General features: G+C 35.9%; 1 protein-coding gene across 1 annotated transcript in view; it reads right to left on the bottom strand.

Annotated features, from left to right (window-relative positions):
• Positions 1-5803: 5803 nt before the first annotated feature.
• Positions 5804-18105, bottom strand: part of SLC5A8 (solute carrier family 5 member 8) — a 49423-nt gene continuing 37121 nt past the window's right edge. The window contains exons 9-15 of the mRNA XM_031938043.1: positions 16805-16917; positions 15697-15764; positions 14069-14155; positions 12077-12291; positions 11517-11620; positions 10941-11020; positions 5804-9459 (exon numbers count right to left, since the gene is read on the bottom strand). Of these exons, the coding sequence (XP_031793903.1) occupies positions 9337-9459; positions 10941-11020; positions 11517-11620; positions 12077-12291; positions 14069-14155; positions 15697-15764; positions 16805-16917 (790 nt within the window). The 3' untranslated portion in view covers positions 5804-9336. The remainder of the gene's footprint in view (positions 9460-10940; positions 11021-11516; positions 11621-12076; positions 12292-14068; positions 14156-15696; positions 15765-16804; positions 16918-18105) is intronic.

Here is an 18105-nt window from a genome sequence, read left to right as displayed (position 1 = left end):
AGCACAGAATAGTGGGAAGGCCATTTCATGCTTGGAAAGGGAGGGAGGGATAGAATTTAGAACTGAAAACAAAAAAAAAAAACAAAAAAAAAAAAACCACTAAATAATTGTTTTAATATGTAATTGAGGGAAAATATATTTTTAAAAAGTAAAAAACTTTTAGCCCATCTATTTTTTTTCTAAGAATTTGAATGTTTCATTTCCCTAATGGGGGAGATACAATTGTCCATTTTTCATGGATGAGATATATTTTTGTATGCTATGTTCCCCATATTTCCTCAAGACACTTAGTACAGAGCTAATCTATGTAGTGGGACATTTGTCCAAATGATGAGGTTCTAGATAACTAGGTAGGATCACTTACTTTTCTCACCTCTCCCTGAAGTTGCATTGTGTCTTTGCTCTCCTCTCCCCCTTGTCTTAAGGTGTCTTTCTCCTAACTTTTTTAGGCTGCTAAAAATTCTCTGTGGATTTAGGCTGCCAGTAAATGATTTTCTCTCACCTCATGATTTATTCCCTTTCCCCTGGTTACTTGTGAGACTTCAACTAGTCTTTTCCATTGTTAATTGTTAAAACCCATTTTCTTGCTAACTCTGTGCTCTCCCAAATCTATTTCATATTTACTAGTCCCAGTGTCTATTTTTCCTCTTCATTTTGTCTGTAATCTCTTCTCATAAATAAAAGTACCTTTGGGCAAACAAAAAAGCCCTTATGAATTCATGTGTGCCTTGTACCTCATATTTGAACTAGGGATTGCTCTCTGAACCCCATTATTTGTTGCCTAACCTCATCATTTGGTGCCAAACCTCATCACTTAAAAACTTATTGATCTGAGGAATTTGATTTTAGCTCCACTCTTATTACAGGGAACTTGGTATTCCTTTTTCTGGGCAAAGTGATATCACTTACAATGTTTTCCATTTCTGGGGGGTTTATTGACCTTGAGGTCAGTTCTTCTTTTTAGGCTGTTATGTGTTTAAACACAGAACAAAGCCTTGTGTACCAAGTTCAACACCAATGATGTGGAACAGGAACTTTTACAACTAATACACCCATCCCATTTCTTTTTGGTGAAGAAACACCAAACTTTACTTGTAGCCAGCTGGAGGTCCATAGGCAGACACTCATGAGATCCATAGAATTCCCAAAGGAGTGAAGAGTAAGATAAGAAACATGCCCCTTATTTTCTCTTGGAGGATCTGAAGTGGTCTAGGATGATTAAAACTGGTTTATTTCCAGATGGGATAGTTGATATAGTTGTGTGAACAAGCATTTTTTAAAATGCCTACTATGTTCTAGATATGTTGCTAAGCATTGAATATCATGCTAAATTTAAAAAAATAGACATGCTGGGATAATTTAAAGCTTACCATATCTGAAAATCAAGGTAGTTACAAATATAGACATAAGCAAAGACATGCACAAATACTCATTGTGATGGGGGAAAGATTCCAATCTTTGATTCCCAACCCCTCTAGCTAATGTAAATTACCCTTTGACTCACAAATCCTGGTCCCTTTGAATTCCAATAGAAGGTCCGGACCTGTCCCAGCCCCACCCGGATCTGAGCCAACTCTAGGGCTACACCCCAAAGCCCCTCGAGCTAAGTCTCCTACTTAAAAGGACCACACTGGGAACCCCTCTTTGCAGAGATTCCAAACATGGTCGCCATGTGAGGACCCTCTGTCCACTGGACCCTCTGTCCAGTGCCCTCTTTATCTCTACCTTCACCTTATCTCCTACTTCTAGACTTAATAATAAACCTCTTTTATTAATCTAGCTCTCTGGGCTAATAAATGCTTTTATTGGGAATCCGTGCCGCTTCTAGACCTCATATAGGGCTCTATCCTTGCGCCGAATCTAAGGGGGTTGCAGGGGAACTCTGTTTGACTCCCTGTAGCCCAAACCTGCCACTAGACCTAACTAACCCCTAATTTCATTTAGGTATCCCAAATGTAGACCTCAACACATGTGGTCTACACCTCAACATTCGGTTCCTGACCTCAACATTTGGTTCCCTGACCGGGAATCGAACCCGGGCAACAATTGTATCTGGGAGACTAGACTTTCTCTTCAAACAATTAGATTTCAGGAACCTAAATGAAGAGAATACAAAACCGAGCAGCTCTACTCCAAAAAAGAAAGCTTATTATAATGGTTTAAAAAAAATCCTTCATCTCTATTGAATTGGTCAAGGAAATCTTGGCCAAGAGAACCAGTCTTGACTCATGTTGAATTCTATTAGATGTTGACACCATTTGGTTGCTGAAAACACAGAGACTAGAGATTGAATTTGTACGTGAGGTTGGAAAGGCAAAAAGGGGTCAAGTGGCAAACAGCTCTGAATTCCAGACAGAGATTTTACATTTGTTCCTGTCAGTATTGGGAATCACATGTTATTGAGTGAGAGAATGAAATAATCATATTTGTACTTTCTGAAAATCACTTTGGCAGCTGTGTGGAAAATGGATTGGAGAGAGGAATTCCTTTGAGGCAGGCCAACCAATTAAGAAGCTGTTGTAATAGTCCAGGCCAAAAGTGATTAGATTTTTCACTGGAGTAGAAAAGAGAGTTTCCTTACCAACAATCCCCTGCATCAATGAATTTTTAGAGCTAGTAAAAAAAAAATCAAAATATAAAGACTTGTGCTGAATTTTATAGGAAATACATTCTCTAGAGTTGGAATTTAGAATTGAAGTTAAGTTTCCTGAACTATGAAACAGGGAATATTTGAGGAATATATAGGAAAAGCTGATATTCACAGTAATATAAACTTTCCAATCTATTATATGCCATGAATGGCCAGAGGCATGACTAATCCAGAAATGATAAAACATGTGCTCAACTCAATGTCTGGGCTTTTACAGAATGTATCAGTTGAAAGTAGTATTCTGGCCTCTCTCCCTGCTACTTCCCTCTTTGGTCTCTTTCTTTCCTATTTTCTTCTCTTTTTCAATCTCCTCTCTTGGTAGTGATAAGGTCCTGGATAGCTAGAAAACCTGACTTTACAGTCTCACCCCAGGTGGAAGTCTTGAGACTTTACTTTTACTATATCCAGTTAGAACTGATGTCAGACCTTGAGATTATATTTCCCCTAAAAAGGATCTGGTCATACCATACATCTTTACTAAGTCCTTTTTAGGGATAGTCTCCCATGTGGTACTTGCCATGGCATCTTTTTCTGTGTTATAGCTAACTCTTTGTAGGGTGCTAAATCCCTTTTAGTCTGTCAGTCAATGCCATAATCCCCTTCTCCCACTAACCTCTTTTTTAGGGTTAATTTGTTAACTTCTCAATGAGTTCAACCCACTACAACCATTAACATAATCCTTCTGGCTATTTGTAAATTCCATTAGGGAATTTCTCTCTCCCTTTGTTAATAGCTAAAACTCCTTTTCCTTGATAAGGATTCTTATGGGATTAATTCAGTCTTAGCAGTATAATAAAATTCTTGCCTCTTGATTTGGAGGATATCTAAACCTACAAATTCTTTTGAGATAATTTGCAAAACCACCTCATGACCCCAATGTAGCTTTGGGCTGTCATCTCTATACCTCATTATTTTGGTGGCCTGGTATGGGGAGAATCTGATTGCATCCCAGTAACCTCAACAGTAGGTTTCTTTTTTCTAGTGGTCCCAACAAGTCTGTTTGGGGTAGGAAGCTTTGAGACTTATGTGACTAGAAAAAGAAAATGGGAGCCTTGGAAACCAGCTTGAAAATCCTAGCTAACAGTACTGAGACTGTGGGAGGATAGGATCTTCATTCTAATGTGAAATGCAGCTGGTTGTGCTGTTTCTCTCTCTAATCTGTTCTCACTTTCTGTTGTATCCGTTCAGTTTTTCATTTAGGAAAACCTACCAAGGACTATTGTTGAAAATACAATAAAATTGTTGAGGTATGGAACCAAATGTTGAGGTCAGGAACTGAATGTTGAGGTGTAGACCACATGTTGAGGTCTACATTTGGGGTACCTAAATGAAATTAGGGTTTAGTTAAGGTCTAGTGGCAGGTTTGGGGTACAGGGAGTCAAATAGAGTTCCCTTGCAACCCCCTTGGATTCGGCGCAAGGATACGGCGGTATATGAGGTCTAGTAGCGGCGCGGATTCCCAATAAAAGCATTTATTAGCCCAGAGAGCTAGATTAATAAAAGAGGTTTATTACTGAGTTTAGAAGTAGGAGATAGGTGAAGGTAGAGATAAGGAGGGCACTGGACAGAGGGTCCAGTGGACAGAGGGTCCTCACATGGCGACCATGTTTGGAATCTCTGCAAAGAGGGGTTCCCAGTATGGTCCTTTTAAGTAGGAGACTTAGCTCGAGGGGCTTTGGGGTGTAGCCCTAAAGTTGGCTCAGATCTGGGTGGGGCTGGGATAGGTCCTGACCTTCTATTGGAATTCAAAGGGATCAGGATTTGTGAGTCAAAGGGTAATTTACATTAGCTAGGGGGGTTGGGAATCAAAGATTGGAATCTTTCCCGCATCAAAATGACCCCTAAAAACTGCTATAGATGATTGCATTGCTGTTGTTATTGTTTGTTGACATCATGGGGTGATATTTTGGACTTGTGCATGAAATGGATTGTATTGACTAAGGATCTTAGGGTTGGCACTGGTTCTTTCCAGCTTGGATGAACTAACTAAATTAGTCAAAGAGTTAGTGAATAATCTATCAACTTTTCATTATCTAGATATAACCAAAGAATAACTTGGAAAATTTACAATTTCAACTGAAGAAGCTTCAAAATATATGATCTATAGAGAGGAGTCCCTAGTTTATGAGGGGAATAGTTTGTAGCTACTATTCTTAGTATGACATCTTAGTAATTGCTACTTCTTTGATCTAGTTGCTTTTGCAGACTGACTGTTAAGAAGTAGCCTACCAGTGGGGGCTCAGGGGCTACAATTTTGGGAGCACAAATGTACACTTTTTTAAAAAATTATTTTATTTTTTACACGACAATTGGGGTTAAGTGACTTGCCCAGGTCCTAGCTATGTGACCTTCCTAGCTATGTGACCCTGAGCAAAGTCACTTAACCCCAATTGCCTTAGCAAAAAAAAAAAAAAAAAAAAGTTACTTCCCCAGAGTCACATAAACAGTAAGTATTGTGTCTGAAGCTGGATTTGAACTTAAGTCCTCTTGATTTCAGTTTTTATCCACTGTGCCATCTAAATGTCTCCACAAATATACTTGATGTGTAGTACACCTGAACCTAGGAGTAGCAATTATTCTCTGGAGACCAAATCTGACAAATTTGAGTATAAGTTCTAAGAGTAATCCCAGAATGGATATTACACTTGGTTCTAGGAGCTAGAACATGCTTCCTTTTTATCAGTAGAGTTGGGCAATGGAGAGGAACTATGAGTATAAGAGTATAAATGTTAAATATACAGCCACCATATTAATCTATTTTGCATAACAATTTTTTATGGGGGGGGGGAATAAAGTTCTAATTTTTGAGAAGGGCAGTTATTGGGAAGTAAGAATAATATTTTAAAAAACAGAAAAGAACATAAGTAAGTCACTTTAGAAATCACAGCTAGTATAGATGAAAGACTTTAAATAATCTGCAGACTGTTATCAAATGTCAATTAGTAGTCTCAAATGAAAAGGACTTCTTTTTTTACACGTCTGTACAAAATACTTATACTATTTGAAGAAAAAAATTTTTTGATACAGGAAGTAAGATATCCCTCTGTAAAGAGTGAAATAAAATAAATGAAATTCAATTCAAAATTCTCCACTCCCCAAAAAATACACAGTTGTAGAAGATCTCTGGAAAAGTTTAATCAAGGAAGATGAGTAAGCAGAAACAATGCAATAATTTTTATTATAACACAAAAGACCCACATATTTTTTCACAATCTAGCATATTTAAAGTCACCTAGTTAATAACTTAGAAGCAAATGCTGATGCCTGTAATAGAATATCACAATATATACACTAGAAATGCTCTGGGTCATCATATCACAAATGCAGCTCACATTCATCTTGAGAGGTAGACAAGTATAAAATATGATTTGCATTAGTAGTTAAGTGACATCACCAAGGTCATACAGAATATAACTGACATTTATATATATTACTTACTGGTTTACATCATTTCGTCTACTTGTAAAGGAGATTTTGAGATACAGGCGTGCCTAGAAGGCTACGGACAGCCTGGTAACTATATTACCAATGGTTCTTCTCTTCCCTTTTCCCACAGTCTTCTGAAAATCTCTTTGACTACACATGCCCAGTTTTCAGATGAGGAAACTGTGGTTCATACAGGATAAGCAAGTATTACAAGTGGGATTCAAACCTGTTTTCTATTATTCACAACCCACTTGGACTTTTTCCATGGTTTCTGCCCTACAGCTAGTAGCATAAATATTTATGTGGGACTTGGAGCCAGGAAGACCTGAATTAAAATCCTGCCTGGGACTGATTACTTTCAGTTTCCTCATTTGTGGAAATCCCTCTCTGAGAGGTGGAAGAATCAAATGAATAGAGAATCAAATGAGTTAATATATGTAAAATGCTTCCCAAACTCTGAATAACTAAATGCTAGCTATCTCCATTTAAGCATTTAAATCTTGTTTAGGTTGCTCTCAGCTAAATAAAACCTTTTATGTTTTCGAAATAAGTCTAGAGCAGTCTAACTTTTAGATGAATGACAAACATTTGGCTATTGATTATGGTGGATAGCACCTTTTAAGGCCATCACTTCAGCTTTGTCCAAAATACACCAAAATTAAAAAGGAAGGAGAATTCCCCAGGATTATATCACCTGCATTACTTTTCTTAGTATCTGCTTTTATCTCAAATCCACATCATCCACTGATCCTCCCAATGTGACTGGATGGACTGGAAATGTCAAGATAACTCTTGGTAAGATAAGAATCACAGCTTCTCATATCTCAGTCACTTTAAAGCTCAGTTCAAATAAGGAGGTCAATAGTAAGATGGTTGATTTTCATTCCCAAAACAATATTTAAATACCTGATATGAATATTCATTTAACATACAGAATATGGCTGACATTTATATATACTACTTAACTACTTTTGAAATAAATATTAATTGAGTTCAGTCAAACTAGATAAACTAGATACAAAAATAAAAACATCAACAGCCTGCTCATTTGTAAAATTATAAGAAAAATTAATTACATTTCTCCTTTACACATAATTGTAGCTCACATTTCTCCAGAACTCTAAGATTTTTCAAAGAAAGCTTTCCCCTCTCAACAGCCCTGTGAGGTAGGTAATGTTATACTATTTTCTCCATTTTATAATGAGAAAACGGGGGAGCTCTCAATAAGTGACCCTCCCAGGGTCTGAATCAGATTTTGAACCATAATTTCTGATCTGAAAACTACCGCTTTGTCTAAAACACTAACATGTCTTTTAAAAGTATCAATACTAGAATTCTACCAGTGCTTGAAGCATATGCATATTAAATAATTTAGTTAGATGCTATATAGATGTATATGTTTACATTCTGGGTCTAATAGAAAGTAATTCTTTGAGAGTAGAGGCTGTTCCACATTTATTCCTTGTGCCAAGTTCACAGCAGGCACTGGATAAATCCTTATTGAATGAATACATGAATATTCATGTTCTTTGATGAAAATAATCCTCTTTCTATTTTTAAAAACATTTTGTGCTGGAATATTTCAACATAGTCTTACAATATACTATTACTCAAATAGTAGAGAAACTGTTTTCTTATTATAAAACTTTAAAAAGGCATATAAATATTTCTTCTTTTTGTTTTTTAACTCTTCCTGAAACTTCACTGGTATGAGAACTCCCAGAGATATAATTCCCTTTAGGAATGTAGATTGAGACTTACTCTGCAATTCACAGGCTTAATTAAGGAGTTTCTTAAGGCACTAAGAACTTCAGATACTTTATGACCCAGGGACCACAAAGTCTGAATTTGTCACAAAGGTAAGGCTTGAACTCAGACCTCCCTTAGTCCTAGACTAGCATCCACTAAACCAGACATATCTCACTCAGGGCCAGGGCAGAGGAGGGAGCTAAGGACAAAACTGCCCAGTCCTGCCAACTAATTTAAAAGTGTAATTAGAAAGGTTTAACAAAAATAAATAAAAATACAATATAATACAGATAATGTTAATTGATGGTTTTCCAGGTTAACATGCAACTCTGTGTTCATTTGATACCACTGTGACACAGCCAAGCTGTTTTTAGTATTTAGTTAACAGTAATTTTTAAAAAACCCAAAACGTGGCGACTTACATATTTCTCAAATTGTATATGTTGTAAGAATGGGATGGGGCTTGGGGGGGTGGAGAAGTTTACAACTAAATCCTGTTAGATCCAGATAGTTAGACTGAAAAGAAGGTAAAAGAAGTTAACAAATCAACTTTCAGCTTTTTGTATCTAAAGAGCTGAGGGACATCAATGAAGAAAAATTTCAATGTCTGTACACAGTGATTAAATTATTAAAGTGAATGAATAATTAGGCAAGAAAAAACATTTTCTAGTCATTGAAGCATTGTCTTGATTTTAGTGTCTTTAAATTAAATTTTCAAAGATTTTGTTGTGGATGAAATGTAATGATTTGATTTCTGGGTGATCCACTATGGATTACAGAAATGATGGAAGGATCTGATTGTTAGGTGACCTACTATGGATTACAAATGCAATGGAATGATCTTATTTCTAGGTGATCCACTATGGATTGCAAACGTGATGGGAATAATCCAATTGCTAGGTGATCCACTATGGATTATAGATCTGATTTCTAGGTGATCCACTACGGATTACAGATGTAATGGAATGATCTGATTTCTAGGTGATCCACTTTGGATTACAGACATTTTCTTGAGATGTCAAATCAAGAATAGAAGGTGCTATATATGGTTTTGTTGGTTTGTTTTTCACGGCAGATTGTGGGAAAGAGAGGTTATCAGCATCAGGACCAAGGAAAGCAAAGGGTATTCCAAACAACAGGAAGAACAAGGACCAAAAGAATAAATATTAGGATGAAACATCATCAGAACCCAGAAATGCAGCCATGTTAGAAGTCAAAGTGAATCAGAAAAAAAAGGAAGGTCAACAGAAAGCATGCAAGAAGAGTAATGGATATTAATTATGTGATTTCATTGGCAGGAGGAATTCTCAAATGAGGAAACACCCTTTCTCAAAGAAAGTAATCACCTAGAGAGTTACCTGAAGCACTAAAAGTTTCAGCAGAGTGTACAAAAATATTAGAGATATTCTAAAACAAAATCTAAATACAATTCAATCATACAATACAATTCAATCATCTTATAAAAAGTTCATCCAGTATAAAATCCAAGTTCATCCAGTATAAAAGCTGCCTCAGAAACGTGCCTCATTGGTCTTGCCCCAGCCTTCTGTTAAGCTCATTTCAGTGTGGTTGAAAGTAGGGTTATAAGTGCCGCCATCTTCCATTGCATAAGGTTGATGGTTTAAAATTGATTTCTAGGAAAAAAAAAAGTTAACTAGTTTCATCAATACTTTGAAGATGGGTAGCTTTATCAACAATCAATATATGAACCTCTCAGGTTAATTGCTTTAAAATAAACGAAATGAGATAAATTATAAAAATAAATAAAATGAGATAACATTTATAAAGCTTTTGTAAACCTCAGAATGCCACATAAATTTTAGTTGATATTATTATAACTGGTTTCCTAGTCTAATGAGGGAATAATATAGAACAAACACATCATTAAATTTTGTAAGCTCAAAAACATTTTTTATCAGTTTTTATATTTCTTCCATATATAACTGTTCCTCAACTATGTATATATATACACACACATATGCATATGCATAATATACATGTGCATGTGTTTATATATTCACATATTTGTAAATGTGTAAAAATGAATGTATTCATGTTGGAGAAGGGTTTATAGGTGGAGGGCATATGCACTGATAAAAATCACTTTTGGAGGAAAAGGTCCAATACATACAGAAATATTTATAGCATCTCATTTTGTGAAATCAAAATTGGAAACTAAGGATACCCACCAATTGGGGATGGCTGATTTGGTAAATCAATGTAATAGAATGCTATTGTATTGTAATAAATGTAGAAAGAGATGTTTCAGAGAAATCTAGGAAGACCAGGAGAAAAATTTATACAAGAACATTAACATTGCAAAATCCAATTTTATACAGATATATATATCTATATCTATATCTATATATATATAGTCTGTGTCTATATCTGTGTCTGTGTCTGTATGTGTATATATATATATATATATATATATATATATATATATATTACAGACATACATACACAAATCTATCAGGTGTCCCAAAAGTCATAGTGCAATTTTAAATTTTAATTAACTATAATAAGCTTAAAACTGTACTTAGAGTTTTAAAGCAGCCTGTATATGGGAAGAGAAAGGTACAGAAACAGAAAAAGAGAGACAGATTCAAAGAGAAACAGAGAAAGTATATGTTTTGTGATTTCATGATTTCATTGGTATGAGGAACTCCTTCTTCCATTATAGACCTATAATCAATCAGCAACCTGGAGTCTTACAAAATTGCTAGCTACCTTGCTCAAAATCACACAGCCAATAACATCAAAAGCAGAATTTGAATTCAGGTCTTCTGAGCTTATGGCTAGCTCTCTCTCCACCATGACTTTACAAACTACCATGGCAAGGGGAGGGGAACCATTATCTGATAGCTAGAGAGGTTTTTAGAGATAGCATTTTCCAGGTGCCAGAGCTCCTATTCCATTGGTGGAGGCTTTGACCTCTTGAGAGCAACTTCCATCACTAGAGTGAGACTTTTGTGGAGGTATCATTAGGGGATTATTAATTGCCTCTTTTTCCCACTAGGTTTGGAGAGGAGAAGGGTGAAGGAGGAAAGGAAGGTAATCCTTTTCTGTCACAAAATGATAGGAATGATCTTTCTTATATAACAAAAAAACGTACCCTCTTTAAAAAGTTAAAGTTGGATAAAAAGTCTTCTTTTGTTAGTAGGAAACTGTTATCTATTCTCTGTTTTCTTCCTCCTGAAAAACACAATTATGGAAGTATATTCAAATCTCAATTTTTAATTATACTGAGAACATTCAGAAATAAAAATTCCTCCAGTTTAAAATCCTATCTTGACTTACCAGAAGAAAAGACATTTTATCAGTCTTTAATCAAAACCCCCAAGAAACACTATCCTCCACTAAAATTCTCTTCCTCCTTTCTCTTAGTCTTAAACTTCTCTCTTAGGAAAGTGTTCAAAAGAAAGGGAAACTAAAACTCAGAAAAATGATAAAAACATAATAAGAAAAACTTCTTTTTCATCTCTCTATCCCCATCACTGAAGTGCGATGTCCCCTATTAGTAAAATCTTTATAAATGTTTGTTATTCAAATAAATCATTCAAGTTTCTTATTTATAAATTGGAGGAAACAATTCACACAGCATAATTGTAATACAAAATCACTGATATAAGTGACTGTAAATTGCCATGGAAAAGTTATCTCAAAAAAATAGCAATGCAGAAACAATTACCTGTTATGAGGCTAACAATTATTCCCACCAATAGAGTGACCAAAGTTCCAATGGTGCTGAAGTATAGGTATGATAAGGAATACCAATTATCCATTAGTGGAGTTCTATAAAGAAGAAGGAAAAGATTCATTATAAGATTAATCTACAAACTTCATATCAAAAACAATGAGTAATCAATATGCTCCATAGAATTTTAAGACAACTAGGGGAAGAATGTTACATTGGCTCCCCCTTATGGGAAGACATGGAGGAGAGTCAAATAAAATGAACAGGCAAATAATATTGGGATTGGGATCTTTTTTTTTTTTTTTTTTTTGGTTATTTGGTTTAGTTTGGTTTGGGTTTTTGGGGAGCATCTAGGTTTTTTTTTTTTGAAGGAGGTTCACACCTTGGTGAGTTCAAAGATCCATGGAGGTATATGGGATGACCAACCCAAAATATACAGACATCAGTGATTCCCAAGGCAAAGTGGGGACAGTTTTTGGAATCATCTGTCTCCTACCTGTCTCTTACTTAGTAGGAAAAAAATACCATGATATTGTAAAACTTATTTCAATTACCTTTCAACATTGTGAATTTGAAGGGCACTTGTAGAAAATGGCATTTCTGTGGTGGTCATTGTCCAATTTCCCTGGTGGTCTGGACTGGTTATGTTACAACCATCAGTAACAAGACTCAAGGGTAAAGTCCTTTCTGGAAGGGGGGGATAAAGCTGAGCTCCAATTCCAACCCAAAGGGAAATGGCAAATCCAGCAATGAGTCCTACAAATGCCCCCTGTAAAACAGAAGTACTTTTGAGAAGAAAATAATAGTTTTTTTTTTTTTGGAAGGAAAAAGGAAACGGTAAAATATTGAAGCAAACTTTTCACATGTCAGAGTTCCTGGCAATATAAAGCAATAAACAAATATCTAAAAAAATGCTATTCATGCCCAGAAAAAGAACTGATTGTGTCTGAATACATATTAAAGCATAATTTTTTATAACTTTTTTTGGGGAAAGAGAAATGGATGTTTTCTTTTACAACATGATTTATGGAAATATTTTGCACAACTTCATATATGCCTTTTCAATGGTGGGGAAGGAGAAAGGAAGAGGATCTGGAGCTCAAAGTTTTAAAAATAAATGAAAAATATTGTTTTATATGTAACTGGGAAAAATAAAATATTAAAAACAAACAAACAACATTAAGCCCCTACTATGTGCCAGGCATCCTGGCATACATAGCACAGAATTAGCAAATATTTATTTATCATTTAGTAGTGGGGAAAGGGAAAAAGCTCAGGATTAGGATTCAGAGTTGCTTAAATTCTGACTGTTACTACTGATATAATTTTGGGAAATAACTTTTTTGTGTCTAAAAAAAAGTTTTAAAATATTTTTTCAACTAGAAATCTGATTTTTCTCCCTCCATTTCTCCCACTCCCAAACTAAAAAGAAAAAAAAAAAGAAAAGAAAATATTTGTAGCAAATATACATAATGAAGAAAACAAATTCTTGTTGAGTCTAACAAATGGATATCTTATTCTGCATCCTGAGTCTGGGAAAATCATTTAATCTAGATCTGCCTCAGTCTGCTCATTTGTTAAATAAGGAAACTGAGTTCAATCTTCTCTAAGGTTCTTTTCCCATGCAGACCTATGATCCTGTGATCTTTCCTGTTCATTCCTGTACTCAGTCAGTCACTAAGTCTTGTCCATTTCTCTTTTAGATGGTTGCCCATCTTCACTTCTTTCCCCTGCTCGTTACCATTTACATAGTTACCTCATAGGGGCTGTTGGGTGGCCCCATAGTGCAGAGAGCACCAGATCAGGTCTGCAAGCTACATCCTACTAGGTTCAAATTTGACCTCAGACACTTACTAGCTATGTGACTCAGGTTCTTCATCTTTAAAATGAGTTGGAGACGGAAATGGCAAACCACTCCAATATTTTTGCCAAGAAAACCCCAAACAATTGGACATGACTAAAAATCACTGAACAATAACATCTAGCAGGCACCAGAGAACAGATACTGCTTCCTCTTAAGGAGGCAGATTGGTACAGAGTAAAGGCTTTGGAATAAGAGGATCTGGGTTTAAATCCTGCCTCTGATGTTTACCAGGTGAAACTTTGGGCAAGTCACTTAAATTCTCAACAGGATCGGACTAAATGGTCTCCGAGAAACCTTCTAACTCCAGATTTATATGATTTTATATCTCCACAGACCATCCCACTTCCCCAGAGGAAGGCTTATCATCTGCCCACCTCCAAGTGCCTCATCCACATTCTTTCTTGCCCATGGTGTTCTGGACATAGCACTGACCAAGCGAATGGACCGACTCCTATATCAACCCACTATCCACAGCAAAACTCCTCTCCCGAGCACCACTACCTGACATGCTGTCTTCCCTTATTATAGTGTAATCTCCTTGAGGGTAGAAACTCCCTTTATAGTTCTAGCCTCAGTGCTTAGCATCATCCTTAGCACACAGTAAATGCTTACTGACTTCTTTTTCATTCATTCATTCACTCTGGGGGAGGAGATTGTCTTCATAATCCTAGTTCATACTTACAAGAGAGTTGGCAATGGGGACCAAGATCCCCAGGGAAAACAAGCCCAAAAGTGGTCCTCCAATCATACCAAAGATACTGAGCGCTGCCTATCGAGAGAATAAAATGTCACAAATTAGTCATGAAAGGTGCGTTCTCAAGAAAAGGTGAGTTTTTCCATTTGAACGGGAAATAATGGTCCATAACCAGTCAACAACACATATTGGTTTTCCCAGAGGAGAAAAGAAGCTTGCTGGAAGGTGGGAATGAATCAGAAAGAAAGCCAAATCTCCCTGAGGGGAGTCACTACAAGAACGCCTAAGTGGAAGAGGACAAGAAGTTGGTACATATATTACAGTAGAGGTAAACTGATATTGGATACAGAAATATAGAAAGGTAGATAGAAAGAAATCAGCTCCCTGACATCACTCATTACCAAATTTAGATTGTACCTGAGTAATGACTGAGGCACACACACACACACACACACACACACACACGAACATACATATGGGGGGAGAGAAAAGAGAGAGAAAGACAAACAGAGAGAGACAGAGACAGAGACAGAGAGACAGAGACAAAGAGAAACAGAGAGGGAGAGAAAGAGACAGAAAATGAGAGAAAAGTGTGAAAGAGAAAGAAACAGAGGAGAGAGAAAGAGCAGAGAGAGAGAGAGGAAGAGAGCAAGAGGTGGGGGAGAGAAGAAAAGGGAGAGGGAGATGAGGAAACAAAAGGAGAGAAGGGGAGAGAGGAAAGAAAGATGGATAGATGGATGGATGCAAGGAATATGCTGAGAGACAGCAACGAGATCAACCAAATCATTTCTAATGGAGCAGTAATGAACTGAACTAGCTATACCCAGAAAAAGAACTCTGGGAGATGACTAAAAACCATTACATTGAATTCCCAATACCTATATTTATGCACACCTGCATCTTTGATTTCCTTCACAAGCTAATTGTACAATATATCAGAGTCTGATTCTTTTTGTACAGCAAAATAATGTTTTGGTCATGTATACTTATTGTGTATCTAAGTTATATTTTAATATATTTAACATCTACTGGTCATCCTGCCATTCAGGGGAGGGGGTGGGAGGGGGGGTAAGAGGTGAAAAATTGGAACAAGAGGTTTGGCAATTGTTAATGCTGTAAAGTTACCCATGTATATATCCTGTAAATAAAAGGCCATTTAAAAAAAAAAAAAAAAAAGGAATATGCTGAGAGAAATAGATGTTACATATATGTATGCACATAGATGTATGTCTATAATCACACACATATATATACATATGTGTGTATATATACATATATAGAAAGAGATACTTGCATGTATAGACATATGTGTTTGTGTGTGTTCATATACACAAAGACATGCTGCCTAAAAGACACTTTCAGTTTATCTCAGACTTTTATATGGAAATGACTAACAGAAATGGCATCTCATGAAGGCACTGCAAGATTCAATTTCTCTTCATCACCCACATTTCAGTGAATGATTAAAAGTAGATTTGTCAGCTATGAAAATGCCTTTCAGTTCACAGAGTGAGCAAAAGCCAGAAAATTTGAAGTATCGTTTAAATGAAAAGTAAACTCATTGTTGACTTCTCACAATTTATTGTTTTCCAGAGTTGCCAAAATTTCACTCTCACCTGTAACAAGGCTCCCATGAGTGACGCCAGGGCTGCCATTCCAATGCACAAGGCTCCATACAGGACACCTAAAACAGCAAATGGAAAGCTAAATTCAGATTAATGTTAATAGTTAACATTCTCAATGGAATATATTCATCATGGCTTTCATACTAGAAGATAATTTACTGGGCTGAAGAATAGCCACACTGTTCAAAAAAGGTAAAAGGTAAAAATGGGATGTATTTTTCTGTCAGAAAATCAATATGCAAAGTTGATAAGTAATACTCTAGTGTTGTGTTTAGGATTAGTTGAAATACTAGATTATATCAAGAAAAGAATTCCTGGGATTAACTGTGGGGATTATAAACCTAACTACTATTGTGTTTTAAATCTAATCCTCCACAAACATTTGTGTTTAGAGGAAAATGTATATCTTCATCCAGTTTACCAGTAATAAAGCATTTCTATTCTGAATATTGTTTCAGTCACGTCCAACTCTTTGTGAGCCCCTTTGGAGTATTTTTTGGCAAAGATACTGGAGTAGTTTGCCATTTCCTTTTCCAGCTCATTTTACAGATAAGGAAACTGAGGCAAACAGGGTTAAGTGACTTACTCAAGGTCACACAACTAGAAAGTATCTGAGGCCAGATTTGTACTCAAGAATTCCAGCTAGTCATGGTGCTCTATGGAGGCACCAAACTACCCATTATAATAATTAGAACTTGCCAAAAAGTCAAACTACTGGGTAAGGAGGTGATTGCCATCCTCTTCCTGCGTCCCCTCCTCCCTCTGTGCCAGCATTGGATGTCTTCAAGCAAAGATTGGATGACTTCTTCATGGATGTGATATAGAAGGAAGGCTAGTTAAGATACAGGTTGGATGAAATGGCAAATAAGGTTCTCTTCAGGTCTAAGATTCCATAATTCCCTGATGATATAAGATTCCCTTCACAATCTACATCTAATCTGAATTAGGCTTTCAATCCTAAATCTAGGATCTCACATTAGCACAAAAATGTTTGTTCAACATAAACTGAGCCAGAGATCTGGCAATAAAGGTTTTGATTTGTAAACATCCATCCCTTTGATGTCATTTGAAAAAGTTAAAATATTCCATGGAGACTCACTTGTTCCTTTAGAAAGCCAAGATAGAGTCTTTTCTGAGAGGGATGGAAAGTAAGGTTTGACGAGGTCTTCAATTGTTACTGCAGCTAAAGCATTGATGCTGGAGGATACTGTGCTGGGGAGAGAAAGAAAAGTCCTTTACTCATTCATTCATTCATTCATTTATTTGCTTATTTATTTTTATTGATTCATTTACTACATTTTAATAAACATTATTAATAACAATAAGTGAAGAGAAGAAACTTTTTAAAAATTGGTAATGACCATCAATGTGAATTCATAAGCTCTTCATTCTAGAGCTATACATTCCAGAAACCATCTAACTAATACACGTGAGAACCCTGAAATTCAGGGAGATATTCCTTAGAATGGCTGGAGGGAAATTTAAGCCCCAAATCATACACAGATAGTATTTTTATTTATTTATTTATTTGTTTTGCTGAGACAATTGGGGTTAAGTAACTTGCCCAGGGTCACACAGCCAGGAAGTGTTAAGTATCTGAGAACTCAGGTCCTCCTGACTTCAGGGCTGATGCTCTATCCCCTGCATCACCTAGCTGCTCCTTGACAGTAATTTTCAGAAGGATTTGAATCCAAGGCCTCTGGTCCAGACTTTCCCCACTATCTGATTCCATACTTTTCCACACCCAGTTGAACTCAGTTCAATTGACAATCCAGTCACTAAACATTCATATTAACTATATACTAAGTCCTGTTCTAGATGTCGGGGATGCGAAAATAAAAATGTAAGGCAGTACCTGCCTTTAAGGAGCTTATATTCTCCTGTAACTCTATTGATATTACCTACATGCTTTCTGAAAGTTCATAGGATCTGATTTCAAACTGGAGGTACCTTATTCCAAAACCTTCATTTAATGAAGGAAGTAATTGAGGCTCTGATAAAGAAAATAACTTTGATGGCAAAATTAATAAATGATAAGCCTGAGATATCTTGAATTCAATATTTAAGTTCAATTTTTTGTTGAACTTTGTTCAAACTGTTGAATTTTTATTATTGTTGAATTTTGTTCAACAATATTGTTGTTGAAAATTTAAGTTGAATTCAATTTTAAGTTCAAATTCAGGACTTCTATTGCATTATTCTGCCTTTGAAATTCAGAAAGACATGATTTGACAAGGCTGAAGAAAAAACTTCTATCTATACACACATATACATATGTACATGTATACATGTACATGCAATATACACACATGTATATCTATCCATATGTCTACATGTACATATATGCACACATGTATATTATTTACACATATCATCTCTCTAAATATTTACATTATATAC

This window comes from Sarcophilus harrisii, chromosome 5, assembly GCF_902635505.1.
Source record: "Sarcophilus harrisii chromosome 5, mSarHar1.11, whole genome shotgun sequence".
In the NCBI taxonomy this organism is placed as follows: domain Eukaryota; kingdom Metazoa; phylum Chordata; class Mammalia; order Dasyuromorphia; family Dasyuridae; genus Sarcophilus; species Sarcophilus harrisii.
This window is presented reverse-complemented; position numbering and strand designations above follow the sequence as displayed.